General features: G+C 48.3%; 1 protein-coding gene across 2 annotated transcripts in view; it reads left to right on the top strand.

Moving 5' to 3' along the window:
* The window catches only part of GBA2 (glucosylceramidase beta 2), a 470,157-nt gene that overhangs the window by 277,518 nt on the left and 172,012 nt on the right, over positions 1 to 20,627 (top strand). For both annotated transcript variants that reach the window (XM_069626781.1, XM_069626780.1), the window contains exon 7: positions 18,270 to 18,423. In XM_069626781.1, coding sequence (XP_069482882.1) covers positions 18,270 to 18,423 — 154 coding nt within the window. The remainder of the gene's footprint in view (positions 1 to 18,269; positions 18,424 to 20,627) is intronic.

The following is a 20,627-nucleotide window of genomic DNA, read 5'->3' as shown; positions in this document are numbered from 1 at the left end:
ACTTTACCATAACGTCCTTTTCAATGGATGAAGACCACTAGCATCCTAGGTTCTCAAAGTGGGAACCCAGGGTGGTAAAAAAAAAATTTTCTTCCCAGGTGTAGGAAGGAAAATCTTTTACCAGGATGGACACCATGGAAAGGGAAGGCGGGGTGTATAAAGAGAACACAACAGGGCATGGGTAGGGGGGACCAGGAAGGAGACATTGGGCATGAGAGGGGGGTGGGGAGTAACAGGAAGGAGACATTGGGCATGAGAGGGGGGTGGGGGGCAACAGCAGGGAGACACAGGGCATGAGCGGGGGAAAACGAGGGAGACACGGGGCATGAGCGGGGGGTGGGGGGCAACAGCAGAGACACGGGCCATGAGAGGGGGGTGGGGGAAACAGCAGGGAGACACAGGGCATGATCGGGGGTGGGGGCAACAGGAGAGAGACACGGGGCATGAGAGGGGGGTGGGGGGGGTAACAGGAGAGACACGAGGCATGAGCGGGGGTGGGGGGCAACAGCAGGGAGACACGGAGCATGAGCGGGGGGTGGGGGGCAACAGCAGGGAGACGCGGGGGGAGCACAAGGGAGACACGGGGCATGAGAGGGGGGTGGGGTTAACAGGAAGGAGACATGTGGCATGAGCGGTGTGGTGAGGGCAACAGCAGGGAGACATGTGGCATGAGCGGGGGGGGTTAACAGGAGAAAGACACGGGGCATGAGCGGGGGGTGGGGGGGAACGGGAGAGAGACACGGAGCATGAGCGGGGGGGCAACAGGAGGGAGACACGGGGCATGAGCGGGGGGTGGGGGGCAACAGCAGGGAGACACGGGGCATGACCGGGGATGGGGGGTAACAGGAGAGAGACACGGGGCATGAGCGGGGGGTGGGGGGCAACAGGAGGGAGACACGGCATGAGAGGGGGTCGGGGGTAACAGGAGAGAGACACGGTGCATGAATGGGGGGCAACTTCAGGGAGACACGGGGCATGAGCGGGGGTGGGGGGAACAGGGGAGACACGAGGCATGAGAGGGAATGGGGGAACAGGAGAAACACATGGGGCATGAGCGGGGGGTGGGGGGCAACAGCAGGAAGACACGGGGCATGAGCAGGGGGTGGGGGGCAACAGCAGGGAGACACGGGGAATGACAGGGGGTGGGGGGGTAACAGGAGAGGGACATGGGGCATGAGCGGGGGGTGGGGGGCAACAGCAGGGAGACACGGGGAATGAGCGCGGGTGGGGGCAACAGCAGGGAGACACGGGGCATGAGCGGCGGGTGGGGGGCAGCAGGAGAGAGACACAGGGTATGAGCGGTTGTGGGGGGGACAGGAGAGAGACACGGGGCAGGAGCGGGGGGGTGGGAGGCAACAGCAGGGAGACACAGGGCATGACGGGGGGTGGGGGGCAACAGGAGAGAGACACGGGGCATGACCGGGGGTGGGGGCAACAGGGGAGAGACACGGGGCATGAGCAGGGGGTGGGGGGCAACAGCAGAGAGACACGGGGCATGACCGGGGGGGTTGGGGGTAACAGGAGAGAGACACGGGGCATGAGTGGGGGGGTGGGGTTAACAGGAGAGAGATACGGGGCATGACCCGGGGTGGGGGGCAACAGGAGAGGGACACGAGGCATGAGAGGGGGGTGGGGGTAACAGGAGAGGGACACGGGGCATGAGCATGGGGGGACAACAGCAGGGAGACGCGGGGGGTGGGGGGCAACAGGAGAGACACGGGGCATGAGCGGGGGGGTGGGGGGGAACACGAGGGAGACACGGGGCATGAGCGGGGGTTGGGGGGGCAACAGGAGAGACGGCATGAGCGGGGGGCAACAGCAGGGAGACACGGGGCATGAGCGGGAGGTGGGGGGAACACGAGGGAGACACGGGGCATGAGCGGGGGGTGAGGGCGACGGGAGGGAGACACGGGGCATGAGCGAGGGGTAGGGGGGCTACAGGAGGGAGACACGGGGCATGAGCGGGGGTTGGCGGAAACAAGAGGGAGACACGGGCATGAGCGGGGTGTGGGGGGTACAGGAGGGAGACACTGGTAATGAGCGGGGGGTGGGGGGTACAGGAGGGAAACACTGGTAATGAGCGGGGATGGGGGGTACAGGAGGGAGACACGGGGCATGAGCGGGAAGTGGAGGGAACAGGGGAGACACGGGGCATGAGCGGGGCATGGGGGATACAGGAGGGAGACACGGGGCATGGGTGGGGGGTTACAGGAGGGAGACACGGGTAATGAGCGGGGGTGGGGTGAACGGGATTATCCGCTCCTCCGCAGGCCACCGTGTACCGGTGGAGTGTCTCCTGCAAGTCTGCAGCAGACTGGGATGTTCAGGAAGTGTAATCCAAATGAGCCTCACACAGCCCCATTGGCGGCCCGCTGTCCTCTGATCTTATCGCATCGGAATTTTCGCTTGTTACGTTGTGATAATCACTTGTGAAGTCTGAAGTCACCGCAGAGCTTGCCACAGATGCCAATACACGAATAATAAACTAAGATGGCGGGTGTCTCTGAAAATAAGACGTACTGCACGCTTTACTGCAGCCACTGGGAGAGCACGTCAGATGTCCGCGGACATCACGCAAGTCGCTTGCCCAATCCCCATCCTGTCCGCGGAGCGACCAGGGAAGCGTGTCCGCAAAGCAGATATCACTCATTTTTTTCACTTACATTTTTGTCTTTTTTTAAAAAACTACTGGACGGATTTACACCAAAAAAAAAAGCACGCTTTCGGGACCAAGCCACCGCTCCTGCTGCATATTTGGTGTAAATCCGTCCAGCGGTTTGGGCTGTAGGCGTGAGCAAAGTTTTTTCCCATTATGTCTATGGAAAAAAAAAAAGTTTTGGGACCCCCCCATATAACTTGGCCCCTCCTGGACCAAACCTCACCAAACTTTTTGGTGAGGATTCATCCAGTGGGAGCGAAGTTATAAGCCGCCCAGAAAGTGCTCTTCCTATGGAAACAGCAACTTAACCATAACTACATGGCCACTACCGTGGCCATGTAATATATATTATTTTGAGTAATAACATCATTAAACAAAACAAATAGTACCAGGTAAGTACAATAATTGTGAATTGCATTATCATACAGGATATCATGCCAAAACCATGATTACAAACCAGTCGTTAGACAAAGGGTGGGGTAGGAATGGGTTCATGGAATACAAGGGGGGGCCACAAGTTAAAAGTTAAGAGTCGCAATACAAACAATGTAATCGTGATAAGAAATGATAAATGAAATGAGTAACCAAAAATCCAATAAGATATCCGAAACATTGTAAATCATCAGAGACACAAACAAGCAGAAGAGAAATCATATGAAATATCATTAGTTGTTGTTCTGCGGTTTCTAGAAGTTCCACAAACATTACTTTCATGATCATATTAAAGTTCCATAGTTGTAGTTGTTTAAGTGCATTATGTGCCTGATTCATGGTCTGGTTTTAAGGTTAAACCTCACATTTGAAAGCAATATTATAAGTCGTTGTTAAGACTACCTAGTACACCTATCCATGACTCGAATAAAAATACTGTTGTATCTATTTGTTTAATATCTATATTGTCAGTTATTTAGTTTTGTAGTTTCTATGGTAAACATAGGTCAGACAAATGCTTACCCTTCAGTCCCTTTGTTCGGAGTATTAATGGGTTCGAATCCATCAATACTCCGGACCAAATTGAATTGCAGACAACTACAACCATGGAACTTTAATATGATCTAGACTCTTAACTTTTAACTTGTGGCTCCCCTTGTCTTCCATGAACCCATTCCTACCCCACCCTTTGTCTAACAACTGGTTTGTAATCATGGTTTTGGCATGACATTGTTTGATAATGCAATTCACAATTTATTACCTGTACTATTTGTTTTGTTTAATGATGTTCTTACTCAAAATAATGTGTGTGTATGTATATATATATATATGAAGGAGTAATTATGCCCTGATCTGAGAAAGGCCAACGGCCGAAACACGTGTCCTCATTTGAAGGGCACCACCACAAGAACAACAAAAAACATACTATGCAATAAATAGTATTGTGCAACTTAACCATTTGGCGCTTGTCTGTTTCTTGGTTTCTCAAGATCACTATCAGTTCAAGCTTTTTTTGGGGGGCTTTTTTACCACCTTGTCTCCAATAAGTACTTTGTGAACACTGTAATTAACACGGTCGCCGAGTTAAAAAACAGTATTTTAAAAGCGCATAGGCCTAGTTTACTAAACGTATGGTCACACTTCCAATTCCAGACCACTGAGGTTACCCTGGTGAGAAGTTTCCGACCAGGCCTGCAGAGCTCATGGCCAGGTAAGGTAAGTGAGAGGGTTGACTCTATTCCAGCCTAATCTGTATGGGGCGAGGTTGGGGCCACACAAGTGAGAAGTATGTTTTCTTAGTCCGATTCGCAAAGTACCTGTTAAGATGGATTTCTAAAATCTGGCCTGGTGGACAGATTTCGGAGGCCACCCCAGTTATAGTGAACGGGGGACTCTAGGAATTTAGCCAAACCCATTTAAGGTAAGCGTGGAGCGTGGTTTAGACTAACTGTGGGGTCAGAGGTCCACAATGAGTCCACACCGTGAAATGCACAATTAATTCACTTAAACAGGTAAAAGTACCAAAATAACCTATTTATTGTGGGACCCAAAACACACTATGAAAAATTAATCAAACAGGTGATATTCTCAAATAACTGTTAGCATTATTGACATATACATTCACCTTTGGTTCTTGAAATATGTACTCTTTTCGCACACCGCTGAAAAGGACGGTAAGTAGTTATTCAGTGAAAGAACCAATACTCAATGATAGAAACCCTAACTTTAGCAGTCCAACCTCAGTTTGAATGGGGCTTTGTGCCCAAAAAGTGAGTTACGTTAGGAGAGATAAGGCAATGTTAGGCCAGTTCTACGGATGGTGAAACATGTTCCAGTAATCTTTGCAAGGATTTTTCAGTCAAGTAAAAAACTGTTTTCGGTACTTATAACAGCTTTTTAACAAAATGTGTAAAAAATGATGATCTTCACAAACTTTTCAATGTAAAGATCGGGCACAGGTAAGTTCATTGGTTACTCTTACTCCGATTTTTCCAATTGACTCGATAGGTCTAAAGGGCGTCGCTGGAGGTAGGTTTTCCTGCCGTTGAATCCAGTAGAGGAGGCGCCGGACCTGCGGGTACAAGGAAGATTCCGGTCTTGTACAGGAGCTGAGTGCAACACTTTCCACAGAAGAATTGCAGCAGGCACTGGTGCAGTTCTCTTCAGGACACTCTACGAGAAGATGAAAGGATGTCGGTTCCAGTGACAGTCACTGCAACACTTGTGACAGCAGGCATCTCACTCGTCATGAACAAAGAAAGCCTTTCAAGTCTGGACCCCTTGATACTGGAGAGCTGAAACTTGGCAGGAAGGAGACTTGTAGGATAAGCTGGAGACCAACAAAGTTCCAGGAGGATTTGTGGACGGTGACGCTTCTGGCATGTAATCCAAAAGGGAGCTGGTAGGTACACCAGGTGGTCCAGTGACCTGCCCGAAGACTCCAGGCTTCAGGTTCGTGAGAAGGCATTGAGACTGGTTGGTCCCACAACCCAAAGGGTTGAAGCAGTGACAAGAACTTCTCAGATCAGCTAGTCTGCAGAGCTTTACTGGTACAGTAGCAGGATACTTGGCTCCTCTTCTGATCTGCTGGAATGGTTGCAGGATGTTAGGGAGAATTCTCTGTAAAGGCTAATTTCCCAAACCTAGTGAGTCCCCTAGTAGCTTTGCTGGATTTTTGGGGTTTATTTTTTCTCCTGCTAAGACTGAGACTCTTTTTACTCCCACTCTTAAACATGATTTGAGGTGTTCCTTTATCTTTCCATGTGTTCTATGGGCTATGGGGTCTTTTACTCCATAGGGTCTCATGTGGGTTACACAGCACCCTCCGTGCCGTAACCCAGGGGTGTCGTAGCGACCCCCCAACATAGACTCCATACCCTGGGACTGACTACTGTCTCCCAGGACATGTAAAGTCACCATTGGCTTTACTAGTCCCAAATTATGAACAGAAACCAGTACAAACCATCATATTGTGGATGTACTGGTCGGGCAATTCGATTGCCCCGGGGTCTGTTGTTCGAGGGGGCATGTCTCCGTCCCCCCTGATCGAGTTTTGGCTGGTGGCAGTGGATACTACTTTCTATATTCGACCGCGAATATATCTCTATGGGATTTTCCCATTGTTCGAGGCTACCAACTTTAATGATTTAATTCTTATAGCCTCGAACATACCGCCGGTTTATTTAATTAATATTAAATCACTGGTTGGTATTTTTTGCCAGAACTCGATTCTAAAATGGCATTTGTGTTCTCTTCTGTGACTCCAACCCAAGTCGAGCCCTTTGTTCCACTTTTTTGCGGGCTTCTCCACAGAAGCCTCCAAAAGTGGTGCCACGCTGTCTGGGTACCACAGGGGGTGTAGGAGGGGGTTTAGGCACCCTGGACTGAGTTACCTTGGTAACTCAAGTCGCATTCTTGTGTGATTGATCCAAGTGGTGAGCCGGCCGGCTCACCACTTAGCATGTTCGATTGACAGCTATGCTGAATGAATGGGGGTTTGCTGCATAAAAGCAGGGCTTTGGGGACTGGAACTTGAGAAGTCGCCACAGGACATAAGAATCCGAGGAGGGAGAACCTGAGCCGACCTGCAACGACGACACCACCGGTGGAGCCCTGCTGAACCGTCTCACCACTTTTCCCGACGACAGAGGAGATCTCCAGTCCGGAGTGTCTTCTTCCTTTGACTGGTGGGGATAACCAGTTTTGCCTTCTTTTCACCTTCCTGGAGCATCTCGTGGCCGCCTTGCCCGTGCCAAGCACCCCGGCAACCGGAATACCACGGTTTACCACTACCGCGAAGAGAAGGGTAGTACCTTTTAACCGAAGAACTCTGCGGCTGCTTTCTTCCCTGGCAGTGCAACGAACTTCATCTTTCCTCCATGGCGAGACCTCCTCTTCCTCTATACGAAACACTGACTTGCACCCGCTGCCAGGAACAACTGCCCCCGCTGGAGCTTCCTTCACGCTTAAGGTACTGTGTCCCACCTGGCTTCCCTTGCGACAGATGGTTCGGGGTGACAGTAAAGCCTCGACTTTCTAACCTGGGCTGGCCTGGGACAACCTAGCTAACTTTTCCTGACTTTAATTTCATCCTTTTTGTGTGAACTATCTACAATACTCTTTGGGCATAACCCCACTGTGTGAACCTGGACCCCTTCTGCTTGCTCTCTCCAAGAGTGGGCCTTGCAATTGACTTCCTTGCTCTCCAGTAAAACTCTGCCTATCCTGCCTTACTGTGGTTCTTGTAAAAGTATTGAAGCTTGTGTGCTTCCATAACTCTGCCTTTTTCCCTCCCTTTTTTATAACTTATTAGAGTGCCATCTTATGTTAAGCGCTCGCCTCTGTCTGAAAATAAGTGGTGTTTCTCACTAAGACTTGTCTAATAAGTAATTATGGTTGTATATATATGATAGTGACTGTGTGCTGAATTTACTCACCTCTTTTTGCTAGTGTAAATTACAAGTGTTTCTTTAAATAAATAATTATATACTTTTACACCAAAGCTCTGGTCAGTGTTTGCTTGTGCTACTGTGTCTCTGTAGCTATTGTGTATACTCTATATACTGCCTAACTCTTCTTGAGGGAAGTTGACTGCTCAGCCACAGCTACCAAGTGAATCTGTGTGTTACAGACTGCTACCAAGTGGGTTTACTGCCAAACACCTGTAGTCTTAAATCTTTTGCAGTGGTCCCTAAGGGAACTGCACAGGTTTCTGCCTAACACATGACTCCTTCTTATCCTAAATTCAGGTTAATGATTGAACTCAGCCCTCCAATAGAAAGATATGCCTCACATATAAACACCAGCAGTGGTCCAATAGGAGACCACTGTGGGGCTGACTCGTGCATGTACACTAGACTTATTGGCACCAGTATGTGGATTGGGACCAGACACTCCCAGTCTACTTCCTGAGCCCATAAACACATGGCATTCACTAGCTCGTGAAAACAGCAGCTTTCCCGGGCAAACGCATTACCATAAAAGGTAATCCCTGACCCGAGAAGGCAGAAAGAACAAGCAAAAAACCTTTTGGCTCGCCCATCTTTGGCCACTAGCCACAGTTAGTATCCAAACGTGGTAAACGCAAATGTGCAAAATATAGCAAAAATGTATTTGCTGCCACCAGCTTTTCTTTAGGCGCATTTAAAAGTAACCAAAAATCCCTTTCCTGTCAGTCTAGGGTGATCCAAAAGTAGCTCCATTGTACTACATTGCAAGATGCTGTGTGTAATAAGAACAAGTTACCCAACCAGGTAACGCCTCAAAAGACCAAAGGGAAACAGTGTCCCAGTATCGACCGTCTGAAGGACTAATCAGTTTCCCCATGAAAAATGAGCAAAAAGGCTAGTGAAGTGAGGCTGACGGCAGCGTCTGTGCAAAACATTAGGACCAGGTAAAACAAAAGCAAAAGGTTTGGGGGTCTATAGAATATGTAGTGAAAGTTGCCTAAACGAGAAGTCTTTCCTAACAAGTGCACACTCCAAGTGCAATCACAATCGGGCATCCATTCAAACATTAAGAGGCGATCCACTCTGTGAGAGCTGCTACAGTGAAAACCTTCCCTGGCCACGCACAGGATATAGATTGAATCTCAAATGTCCTGAATCCCTGCATCACTACATCTGCAATTTTTCATTAAAATGAAATCCATCAATTTACCTAACACTTTATGTATAGTAGTATTTTATTACAGTCCTTTAAAGTTTTTGTGTAAAGTGTGCCATACTGCGGTAGTGTAATAAACTATATTATGGCACACAGAATTCCTTCAGGATTTGCATGTCATTGCCCATTTACGGCAAAGCTGCTATCGACCTCAAGTCTGGAATCTGTTTCTTCAGCAGTACAAGTGGTCAAGGAGTTTTCTTACCAGGGCTTGTTCAAGAATTACAGAAACCGATTCTGCACTTTCAATACATAGTCTTTACCTGGACCACCAGCATTGGCAGGGTCCCACAACATACAATCTGTGCCATGTATGCACCCTATTCTCAGAAGCAATTGGCACACCAGGCCCGATCTTAGTCATTCAGAAAGCTCTGCCACTTATGTATGCTAGTTTCGAATGGATTGTGTCCTCCAACGTATTCTACATCTTTGACATGTAATGTCCACAGCTGTGTACTTGGGGACATTTTTTCGGCCGAGGGCGTCCTGCGTCGATAGCGCCGGGTCGATGTCCCTCGAAAGCCTCCGTCGAGGGCGACGTTACTTGATTTTATAAATGGGACGCACAGCGCCCAAAGGCTCAGTTCAGTTTCTTCCACTAATGTTTTTGCTTTGGAGACTCGGCGCACCTCGTTTATTCCTTGTGAATATGTCTTCTTCTTCGACCCCTCTGACTCTGTGGCCTGGCTTCAAGACTTGCCAGGATTGCAAGTCTAAAATGTTGATTACTGACCCTCATCCTATTTGTTTGTGGTGCCTGGGCAAGAGTCATGACACCGGCGACTGTTCCAAATGCCAGTCGCTGACTGCTAAGGCCTTGCGGGAGCGTAAGGGGAAGCTTCAGGTAGGAAGGGGTTCTAAACCCAGTAAGTCCCGTAAATCTTCTAAGGGGATGTCCACCAACGATTCGAGGGGTGACTCTCCGCATCGGAAGGAGTCCCGGGGATCTCGGTCCAGGAGTGGTTCCCGCCATTCGACCTCCTTGTCTTGGCATTCCAGGAAGCGCTGTCACCGGTCGCCTTACCTGTCGTCCTCAGACGATGGAGCCGCGAGGAAAGTGGAATGTCCGACTAAGTCCTCGACTCTGGAGGAATGGTCTACCTTCAGGGAGCAGATGCCAGCAATTTTCCAATCCGAGGGCACCGTTCCATCTGCGCCTTCGGAAGAAGCCGGCAAGGAGCGGTCTCGATTCGTGGTGCGCACTCCTATGGGTTGGGTCTTCGGCACGACTCTTCGGGAACCTTCGATGTCCCGTTCGAACAAGGCTCAGGATGGTCGCAAGAGACGTGCTTTCAGGTCTCGGTCCTCGTCCCCAGCGAGACCGCAGAAACCTGGCAAGGGCTCGAGGTCGGCATCGACTCAGTCAGTGCCGTGTCCGTCGGATACGGATGTCAAAGCTTTGTCTTCACACCAGCTGTCGGTGGCCGTTATCGGCGTTGCCGCCAAAGCCGTTGGCGCCTTTTGGTCAGAATTTACCGATGGAGATCCCTGCTACTGTGGATCCTCCAAGGAAGGCTACTTCCAAGTCTGTGAGGCCTGTTAAGGACTCCAGACCATCTTCTGTCTCGAGGCAGGACTGTTACCTCCCTCTTGATGACATCTATGAGGAGGAGGCGAGGTCAGGCTTCAATTTTTACCCTATTGAGCTGGATGTGGCTTTTGGAAGAGTTGAGACAATCTCTTCATGATGTGGCTTGGACTTTTCTCCTGAGGTGGAGTTTGGTAGGCCTGAGCCTGGGGCTCATGCTGAGTCGTCTTACAGAAGACTGATGGCCAGGGTCACAGAGTATCTTGGCTGATCCAGTCCTCCTGAAGCTTTTGTTCAGGATGACTTAACGGATATTCTGCATCAAGGTCCGTCCTCTGACCCGGTCTTACCTTTTTATTTGACGCTGCAGAAAAGGGTGGTGGCTGCTTGGCAGTCACCAGAAACTCTTCCGGCATTTAACACATCGTTAATTAAAAAATACCACCTGTCCGGTAGCAACCCCAGTTACCTTTCATCTGAACCCACTCATGAGAGTTTGGTGGTTCAGGCGGCTACGACCACTTTGAGGCAGGCGGCGTACCCTACCATCCCTCCTTATAGGGACGACAACCGCTTCGACGGTTGGGCACGCAAGGTGATTTCTGCGGGGAGTATGGTGCTGAAATCTGCCAACTCCACTTGTGCCTTAGCAAGATTTTCACACACTATGTGGAATTTTGTTTCTCTGGCGGCTGAGCATATAACCAAAGGGGAAGGAAGGGATGAGTTCCTTGCTCTCGTGCAAGATGGCAAGGATGCCATGTGTGAATCCCTTCAGTCGGGTTTGGACCCGGCCGACTGTGTTAGCCGGTCCATGGCTGTAAGCACTGTTCTAAGCAGATTTGCGTGGTTGTGGAAGTCTGGTTTTGCTCCGGATGTGCAAGCCCGTCTTTTGAACATGCCCTTTGATGGCGTGCATTTGTTTGGCAGCAAGGCTGACGAGAGGCTTGAGAGGTTGCAGACCTCAAAAGCTGTGGCAAAATCTTTGAGCGCAGCTGTGCATCAATCTCTGCCTTTTCGTCCTAGGGGACAGCAGTGGAGGGGAGGTTCTTTTCGTTACTACTACTCCTTTGGTAGAACGAGAGGAGCTGCCAGTAAAGGGGTCAGCATAAAAGTACCCGTGGTGGTCGGGGAAATAGGGGTGCCAAAGCCGCTCAGGCAGCTGCCTCTTTGCCTTCAGGCACTGCCGCAGCCGCTCCGAAACAAGCATGGAGCCACGTCCCATTGTTCGTCGGTTGGGGGCAGACTGTCTCAGCATCTCGAAGAATAGCGAGCTATTACTTCGGATGCTTGGGTTCTGGATACAATAGCCCACGGCTACTGCCTTCCCTTCTTAAAGCAGCCTCACAACAATCCACCGGGGAATCTCTCTTTGAAGCTTCCAGATCTGCTCCTTGTGCAGGAAATCTTGACCCTGCTGGAGAAAGGTCCGATAGAGCTGGTGCCTGTAGCGTAGAGGAACAAGCGATGGTATTCCCCATATTTTTTTATTCTAAAGAAAGACAGGGGATTGAGACCCATCTTGGACTTGCGTTGGTTGAACAAACTTCTAAGGAAGGACAAGTTCAAGATGGTCACTCTTTCTCAAGTCCTCCAGGCCCTTCAACTTCAGGATTGGTTGGTGTCTCTGAACCTAAAGATGCCGATTCATCCAAAGCACAGAAAGTACCTGAGGTTTGCGGCTGGCGTCTCGCAATTTCAGTTTCGGGTCCTCCCGTTCGGATTGACTTCTGTCCCGAGGGTCTTCACCAAGCTAATGGTGGTGGAGGCAGCGTATCTCGGGCAAGGGGGAATCACATCTACCCCTACCTGGATGACTGGCTGATCCATGCGTGTTCTCTGGAGCAAGCGCTGGATCATCTCGGTCTCACTTGCCGCTCCCTCCACAGGCTGGGCTTCTCACTCAATTTCAAGAAGTCGCATCTGACACCTTCCCAACAGCTCCAATACATCGGGGCTGTGTTGGACACCTCCTTGGGGAAGTGCTTGCCTTCCAAGGTGAAGGCTCATCACATTGTGCAGATGGTGGACAAGTTTCAACATGCCTGAGTCTACCGGCGTTCGAATTCTTAAGGTTGCTCGGCCTCATGACATCCTGCATTTTTCTGGTGCCAGAGGCCAGACTGAGGATGAGATCCTTGCAATGGGTTCTTAAGATGCAGTGGTCACAATTCTCGGGGAAGATATCGGATCTCGTTCAGATTCTACTCTTGGTCTCACAGGATCAGCTGTGGTGGGCCGACGAGGGGAACCTGATGAAGGGGGGGCCGTTTTGGCAACCGTGGCCAGAGGTGACAGTTGTACCGGACGCTTTCCTCACAGGATGGGGCGCTCATGCAGAACATTTGACGTCCAGCGGTCATTCGTCTCTGTCGGAGTCCAAACTCCACCTCAACCTGTTAGAGCTGAGAGCCATTAGGCTGGCCCTGAAGGCATTTCTGCCGTCTGTGCGGGGGAAGTGTGTCCTGATCATGACAGACAATACAGTGGCCATGCATTACCTCAACAAAAAAGGGGTGGTACTGTCACTCCCATTGTGCAGAGAGGCGCTGCATCTCTGGTTCTGGGCAATCCAGCAGGGAATCTCAGTCTCGGCAGTTCATCTGGCCAGAGAGGAGAATGTGGCGGTGGACACTCTGAGCAGGCAGAGCACAGTCTCTCACGATTTGGAGTTGGCTCAGGAAGTCCTTTTGGAGATCTTCGCCCCTTTGTGGAACCCCACAAGTGGATCTCTTTGCAACCAGTGCCAACCGGAAGTGCAAGAGATTCTGCTCAAGGGAATTTCGTCTGAGAGGAGCCGCCTTCCTTGTGGATTGGTCATTCCCACTTCTGTACGCGTTTCCTCTGTTCCCCGTCATTCCTCAAGTGTTCAGGAGGTTGCGGAGGTTCGGATCCCACATGATCCTCATTGCTCCGAATTGGGCCAGGAGAGCATGGTACCGGGACCTTCTAGAAATGTCCATCTGCCGTCCACGCCGTATTCCCTACTGAGAGGATCTGCTCTCGCGGGAGGGGGCGGTTGGCGTCAGGTTGTCCATCCAGAGGTCCGGACTCTCAAACTTCATACTTGCTATCTGAAAGGTTGAGGTATAAGGATTTGGGACCTCCCGGATAACCTGATGGAGGTGTTGCTTTCGGCCAGGCGACCCTCAACATAATCCCAGTACCGTTGCCGTAAGTTTTGCGGCTGGTGCAGAGGACAAAATGTTTATCCTTTTCAGTGTTCCATTCCCATGGTTCATGCTGTCTTGATTTCTTTGGCCCACAGGGGCCTTCAAGTAGGTACCAATAAGGGTTACCTGGCAGTGCTATCTATCTTCAAGCGCTCGTCTGAAGAATGTTATTATTTTAAGATTCCTTTGATTTCCCAATTTCTTAAAGGACTCACTAATGTGTTCCCGCCGTCCCCGTTTCAGGTGCCGGTTTGGGACTTAAATTTGGTCTTGAAATTCCCGATGGATGCTCCATTTGAACCTTTGCACTCTTGTCCTTTGGATCTGTTGTCTTTCTTGGTTGCAGTTACTTCCGCTTGCAGAGTGAGTGAATTGTAGGCACTTGGATCTATGCCACCCTATACTGTGTTTCACAAGGATAGGTTTGTACTGCAGGTACGTCCTTTCTTTCTACCTAAGGTAGTATCTGGATTTCATTTAAGCCAGAAAGTTGTTCTTCCGTCTTTCTATCCTCCTCCTCATCCTGGTAAGGAAGAGGAGCAACTCCATAGGTTGGACCCTAGGAGAGCTCTGAGCTTTTTTATATTTCTACGTTGTCCAGGGTCAGAGTGGACGATCAACTCTTTGTGGGGTATGCTGCACAACCGATTGGGCCAGGCTGTTACCAAACAGACCTTGTCCAGGTGGATTATCCTCACCTTTACAGAATGTTACCGATTGGCGGGCAAGGACCCCCCTGAAGTGTTGTGTGCTCATTCCACTAGAGGCGTGGCTACTTCCACAGCCCTGCAGCAGGGAGTTCCTATTGGGAATATTTGTGACACAGCCACATGGGCTTCTATCCACAACTTTGTCAGACATTACTCCCTGGATACGCTCCATGGTCCAGATATGGCCTTTGTAAGGCGGTTCTTTATTCTGCCATCTGATTGGGTATGCTAAATTATTTCCCCCCCTCCATGTTCTGGTATTCCACATCGCCCTCCCAGCCTGCCCCTCTGGAGAATTTACTATGCTATTGCAGCTTACGTTCCCTCAAGGCTATGTGCAGTCAAGCAGGCATTCGATAGGTGCATGTCACCCATTATGGAGGAAAAAAATATAAACTGAGGCTACGGGCGCCGTGCGTCCTATTTATAACATCAGGTAACGTCGCCCTCGACGGAGGCCTTCGAGGGATATCGACCCAACGCCATTGACTCAGGGCACCCTATGCTGAAAAAGTTTATGAAGTACACAGCTGTGCACATTACATGTCAAAGATGTGGAATACGTTGGAGGAACATCTAGTCGAAAGAACGTTACCAGTTGGTAAGTAACTTGTTCTTCTGTTGCTAAACTTCATGTGAGGTGAATTCCGTCTCACCTGATGGCAGATTGGTAAAAGGAAAGACAGCCTCTGTATTATTGTTTTCACATTGAATGCAGTTTGCATGACTCTAGGTCTTCACACATTTCTATCTTCCATTCATGGCCAAGGAGTACATTTTTGAAAGACAAAATAAAAATGCAGTGTTTGAACTAAACAAGCAGCACGAAATCTGGTCTGCCAACTTTGTAGACTAGCACAAGCACTTTGCCCTTGATGCATCCGAATACAGTCTGTCCTCCAGTATCTCACCTAGTGCGATCAGTTGTAGTGATAATTATCTACCACCTATAATTGGCTAACAATGAGAACATATTTATTTGAGCAGACATCTCCCGCAGATGTTTTTTTTTAAATTTAATTTTTTTTTCATATATTTAGGAAATGCAGTTTTGTAACATCCCAATAACTTGATGGAGGATCCTGCATCTTGGTACCATCCCATAGGACTAGGGTCTGTAACCTTTGGCTCTCCGAATGTTTTGGACTACTGATTAAGTTAAACTCTGCTGGTATTCTTTTACAGGAGAAATGATTGGGTGGTTGCTTATTCACAGTACAAGTATCCAAGTTATGCAACTGTTTAGCACTGCCCTTGCATAATTAACCTAATCTCTTAAAGTTGCGTGCAAAATTGCCATCCCAAGTAAAGGTAGTTTGCCATGGGCATCCCCAGGCTCTGCTCTGACTTTGAAAACCTGCTGTGCTGACCATCAGAAAAGGCATCTACCAGGAACCTGAAATATCAACGGCCATGCTGCCAGATGGCTTACCGACCCAGTCAGGTATTGATGAAAACAGTGCACCTGTCCATTCTTCCATGAGGGTCCAGTCTCCATTGTCTGATTGACCTAAAGTAGTGTGCAACTCGTAGTTGGTTACCAAACCTTTTGTTATATGTATAGTAGTATTTTATTGCTGTCCTTTAATTGTGTAAAGTGCAACATAATGTAGTAGTGTAATAAGCTGAGGTATTTTTGTACTGATCTGTTGCTTCCTTGTATTTATCATCTTTTAATTAACTGCACTGCACAACCGTGCCTCCTACCGCCTTAGTTCAGACTTTTCGTTTTTCTTCGCTACCTTAAGCGTTACATTAAGAGTGCATGGTTTTTGAAACACCTCTGTTGCCCCAGGTTGGCTTCTCTAAGTCACATCCCATTTAGTGACTTTGAAAATCCCTCCTAACACAAGGCGCAAGTGGACTTGTTTGTACCCCTTCCTGCTGTTGTTTTAGCCAACATTTGTTTTTTTTCTCAGATGGGAGGAGAGAAGGGAACTATATGGCGAATAAACCCACAAAACGCAAATCTATCGGCCTCCACCTACTCCTTATAGTAAGTGTGAGGAATCCTCACATCTTTCCCCGGAATATCATCCCCCACCTCCCCAGACGGCCAGGGAAAGACTGTTGCTAATGTATCTTAACCCTGGTGGTGGATATGCAAGTGAGGACTACCTGGGTGAAAGAGACTTGGGAAGAGGCACAGAGATACATGGTATCCCTCTTTTCCCTCTCAAAATGTCCCCTCAATCCCCCAATACCTTTGTGGGCTACTGTGGGTCAGACGCCGATTTACCCATTGACATTCACTCTTATACACACCACTTTGGTACTGGAACAAGGAAGAGGCAACAAAAAGACGAAAGACTCTAGAACCAACAATGTGTGGTCTAGTAGTCTGAGAGCCAATCAGCTCAGCGGGATGTTTAAATAACTGCGATGCATGAAGGAGGACGGTGTCCCTGGGAAGCCGTGCAGAGGGAAAAGCGAGTGCAGGTGTGGTGGAGCAAGGAGGTTCACAGACAAGAGCCCCAGCAAGAAATCAGCATGCTGCGGGGACGCCGAGAGCAGAGAAGCTCTAGGGCATTTGCAGGTGCGGGCAAGCCAACCAAGGCTTACCGCAGTGCTTACCTGAGATGCTGGGAAATGTGTAGACCGCGATAGCCAGAGAAAGCCGAAGGAAGCAAAAGCAAAGCAGACTTCCCCATAGACGTCCACCGTCAGAGGAACCAAAGGTGACAGAAGAGAGCAGGGAGTTCTGTGAAGTGGGAAAGGGATGCCGGGGCATATTGAAGGCGGCCTGTAGAAAAAACAGAAAGTGGAAAAGCCTCAATCTGGCAGGGAAAGAAACTAGGTTAACTTGGGAGAGGCATATCCCGATAAACTGAAGCAAAGAAAATGCAAATTACATTTCAAGTAGAAACAAGCACTTCTTGAATACCGTTTAAGTAAGCATTTAAGTAAGCATTTTGAATACTGATCTGAATGAATGAAAGCAGTTTTGTGGAAGGTTAGGGATATAAAGGAAACAAGTAAAGGTAAAGCATGAAGAGGATGTGAAATGAGCCTGAACCAAATCCCACTGTAAGGCTGGAACAGTGGCAACGTGCAGGTGAAGGAGAAGCAAGTTAGGTGTGTTGTTGCGTGACCTGTAATGGGTGGACCGTGTGGTCCAACAACTGCGCCTAGACCGAGGACACCACCTATGGAAAAGCCACTTGAAATGCCTACAACAGAGCTTGTGGGTGAATCGAAAGGAAACCTAGTGTGACCTGGAATTGAAGAATTGAACTTTGTGAAATTGTTGAAAGACTTGAAGCCTTGGGGAAGGGAAACCCGTTGGTGCTTTGTAAACACGAATCGTGGGGAAGGAAAATCCTTTCTGTCCAAGAGCTGGAAGAAGATTGGAACTGTTATTTGAACACTTATGATTTTAAAGCCAACATCCCTGCACCTTGTACACAAATAGATGTAAGGGCAAGTATAGGTTTTGAACACAGTCAGACATTTACGTGGACATCCTAACATAGACTATCCTTAGTTTCATTAGTTAGGGAAATCCCACCTTAGCATAGGGAAAGTTAGGACTTTTTCCAACCCTCCTTTTCATTTAATAAAAGTGTAAATAAAGCTGAGTTCAGTTCTGCCTCTACTTCATGATGCCTTCACATAAGCGACAACGATTTTTAGATAAACGTAAAGTAAAATAACAAAGTTAAAAAGCATATGAGCCAAGTCTTTAGAGAAGCATATATTCCATGGGGAGGCGGGAGTACAAGGTGTAGGACTTACACACACAAAGTGACACTTCTATCTCTCAAAAAGCTCACTTGAAGAGGGAGAACATCGCCCAACATGCCTAAAATATTGTCACCTGGCATTGTCCAAGCTGAAATTCTGTGGGGACGGGGTAATTCTGTGACGCAGATCGAAGTGTGGTTTGATCATTGTTCAAAATGGATTTCACTCTTCTCTTGTCCACTCCTCCCACTTGCGTCTCTTAGACACAACTTCTTGACACTAGAGCTGCTGCTTTGGGAAAGTCCCAATGCACTTTCATTTCTTAATATTACTAGTGTGTTTTTTGTATAGTGTCTAAAGTGATGTAGATGAAAACAGATCTTTGATTCCTGATGATTACATTCTCTCCATTATAGGTAAAACAGCACCAACATGTAAAGGAGAGATGACTGCAGCTGCCGTTGCTGCTAGCTGCACAATTCCTTCCCAAGGGCATGGCATGTTAGAGTTCTGCTTAGCATGGGATATGCCTTGCATTACTTTCGGGTCAGGGATGAAGGAGCACTTGAGGTAAGTTGAGAATGTATTAACCTAACAAGATCTTTGCCCTTTTAACTCCTCTCCTTCCAGCATGGTATGGTGACGGCATAAGCTTGCATGCAGGAGCATGCTCCTCCCACGCCCCTTTTTACCAGACGCTGAAGACTCACAGAGCTTGAGATATCAAAGGTGTGGGCCCGAAAGGCCCATATTGACACTCTAGTACAAGAGCCGGTGTATTTCACCATTTCAGACACAAATGCAGTTTGTGCTTCCTGAGAAGCCCTAAGTCCCTCTGGGTCATGGTGAAGCAATTACGCTCTGTACCTGAGTGAATACCCTTATAGAGTTGGCTGTGTGGACTCGACTGGTTGGTGCAAGCACTACTATGAATATAAAGGGGCAAAACCTTCTGTATTACATGTGTCTCTGTATTCGGAACCCCTGTGTCATAGTTTCATTGGCCGGGCATTGCCCCAACAAGTAAGTGACCAGGATTCTGATGTGGTGGGGATATAGTCATGGTTATGGCCTGAATTCTAGAGCAAGTTGTGCATTTGGCGGAACTAGGCATGATATAGCGAACCCGTGTCTTGGTTTCAGGCAGGAGTCCTGGTCACAGAGAAAGCCTGTGAAGATTCCTACTGATTTGCAATATAGCAGCACTCGCTGATTGGGTGGCCATTAAAAGTTCAAATGATGTCAATCCTTCTATTGGGACCCAAATTATCCTTCCATCCCCAGTTTCCCATATGCACCAATGGTATGCCCAATGCACAGAAGATTACCACCAAATAGGAGCTATGGAGAAGCTTAGCCGCTAGGTACCCGTTTTCATGAACCTTTTTGAAGGCAGAGGTCTGCCAGGTATTGCTCTACATTGAAATCCTACTTACACAGGGTAACCAAACATTGCCGATCCGTCCCTTTGATCCACTTGATCGAGCCTAGTCTCAAAAATCCCTGCTCCTGGGAGAGCCTTGCTGAACTGTCTCTGCATGGACCTGACGGGAAGAGTTGAAAGCGCCGGCCAGTAAGCCGATTAACTCCTACAGTCTCCTTGGTCCTGGAGTAGTGTAATGTTTAAACAGAATTTCTGATTTGGGGATTCTAGGGCTCATTGACATTTTGTTTTTTCTCCTTATTTTTTGGATTTCTGGCTTCTTTTAATGCCCGGAAGGAAGTCCCCCTGCCATTTGAACCCTCTTTACCTTAATTAAGGTTCATTGTATGGTATTTTGAGCCTTCATTGGCAGTCTCCATAAAGGTTTATATTTGTTTTTGCAAGTCTGAGTCCCTTAGATCGTCCTCTCGCTTCTTTTGCGGGGTGATCTAGGCTAAGTGGCTGTATTACTGGCCAACCAGTGTGGTGGGTCATATGACCCTTTGCTAGTGATTGGTGGTGGGGGGTGGGGCAACTGGCTGGTTTCCCCTGCTGCTGTACCTGTGGGGTGAAAGGAGAGTATCCCTTTGCACCATAACAATGCAAACCTATATTGGGTTTGTGCCGTTGTACTCTCAGGGAAAACGTTTTGGCACTCTCATAAAGTGACATACAGGTATTATCTTTTTTTCAGATGAGTGTGATTCTTAGACGGGTCCAGTGATTGTATTCTTTTTTCTGAATATTCTATCGCAACAGCTCTCTTTGTTAATGAGTATCAATGTGGCTAATGTAACCATTTGGTTTCTGTACGGGTTTCAGAGTACAACTTGACACAGTGCTGTAATAACTTTGGCTTATTGACAAGCTAGTGTATTCTGCCCATATGTTTACCTTTCATCCTCCCTTATGTACCATTTGTGGGGGTAATAATAGTTCCTTGTTAGGATTGTTCTGATATTCTGATACTCTTGAAGTGGGCTCGGAAAAAAACACTCTTCCACCCATGTATAGCTCTGTGATTTAATGCCTATTTCTAGGTCTATGAATCACTTGTTTACTCTCCTTTAGCATTTACAAGGTGTCGTTTATGTTGGAACATCCGATCGTTGGATGCCCTTTAATAAGCATTTATTGACAACGGGTCAACAGATGACTGATTGATTATACTCTTGCCTCAAGTCCATTTTTAGTTAAATACACCACTCCAAACTGATCCGTGTTTGTACACGGACATGTTTTTGACTTGGGTGTCCAAGCAAAAAAGCCGTTTATTGCCCAGATATGGGCTATATTAAACATTAACAGCAATATTCATCAGTTGTCCGTGCATGCAAATCCTTTATCTGAG

Source organism: Ambystoma mexicanum, chromosome 6p (assembly GCF_040938575.1).
Source record: "Ambystoma mexicanum isolate Mex_15411 chromosome 6p, UKY_AmexF1_1, whole genome shotgun sequence".
Lineage (NCBI taxonomy): Eukaryota > Metazoa > Chordata > Amphibia > Caudata > Ambystomatidae > Ambystoma > Ambystoma mexicanum.
This window is presented reverse-complemented; position numbering and strand designations above follow the sequence as displayed.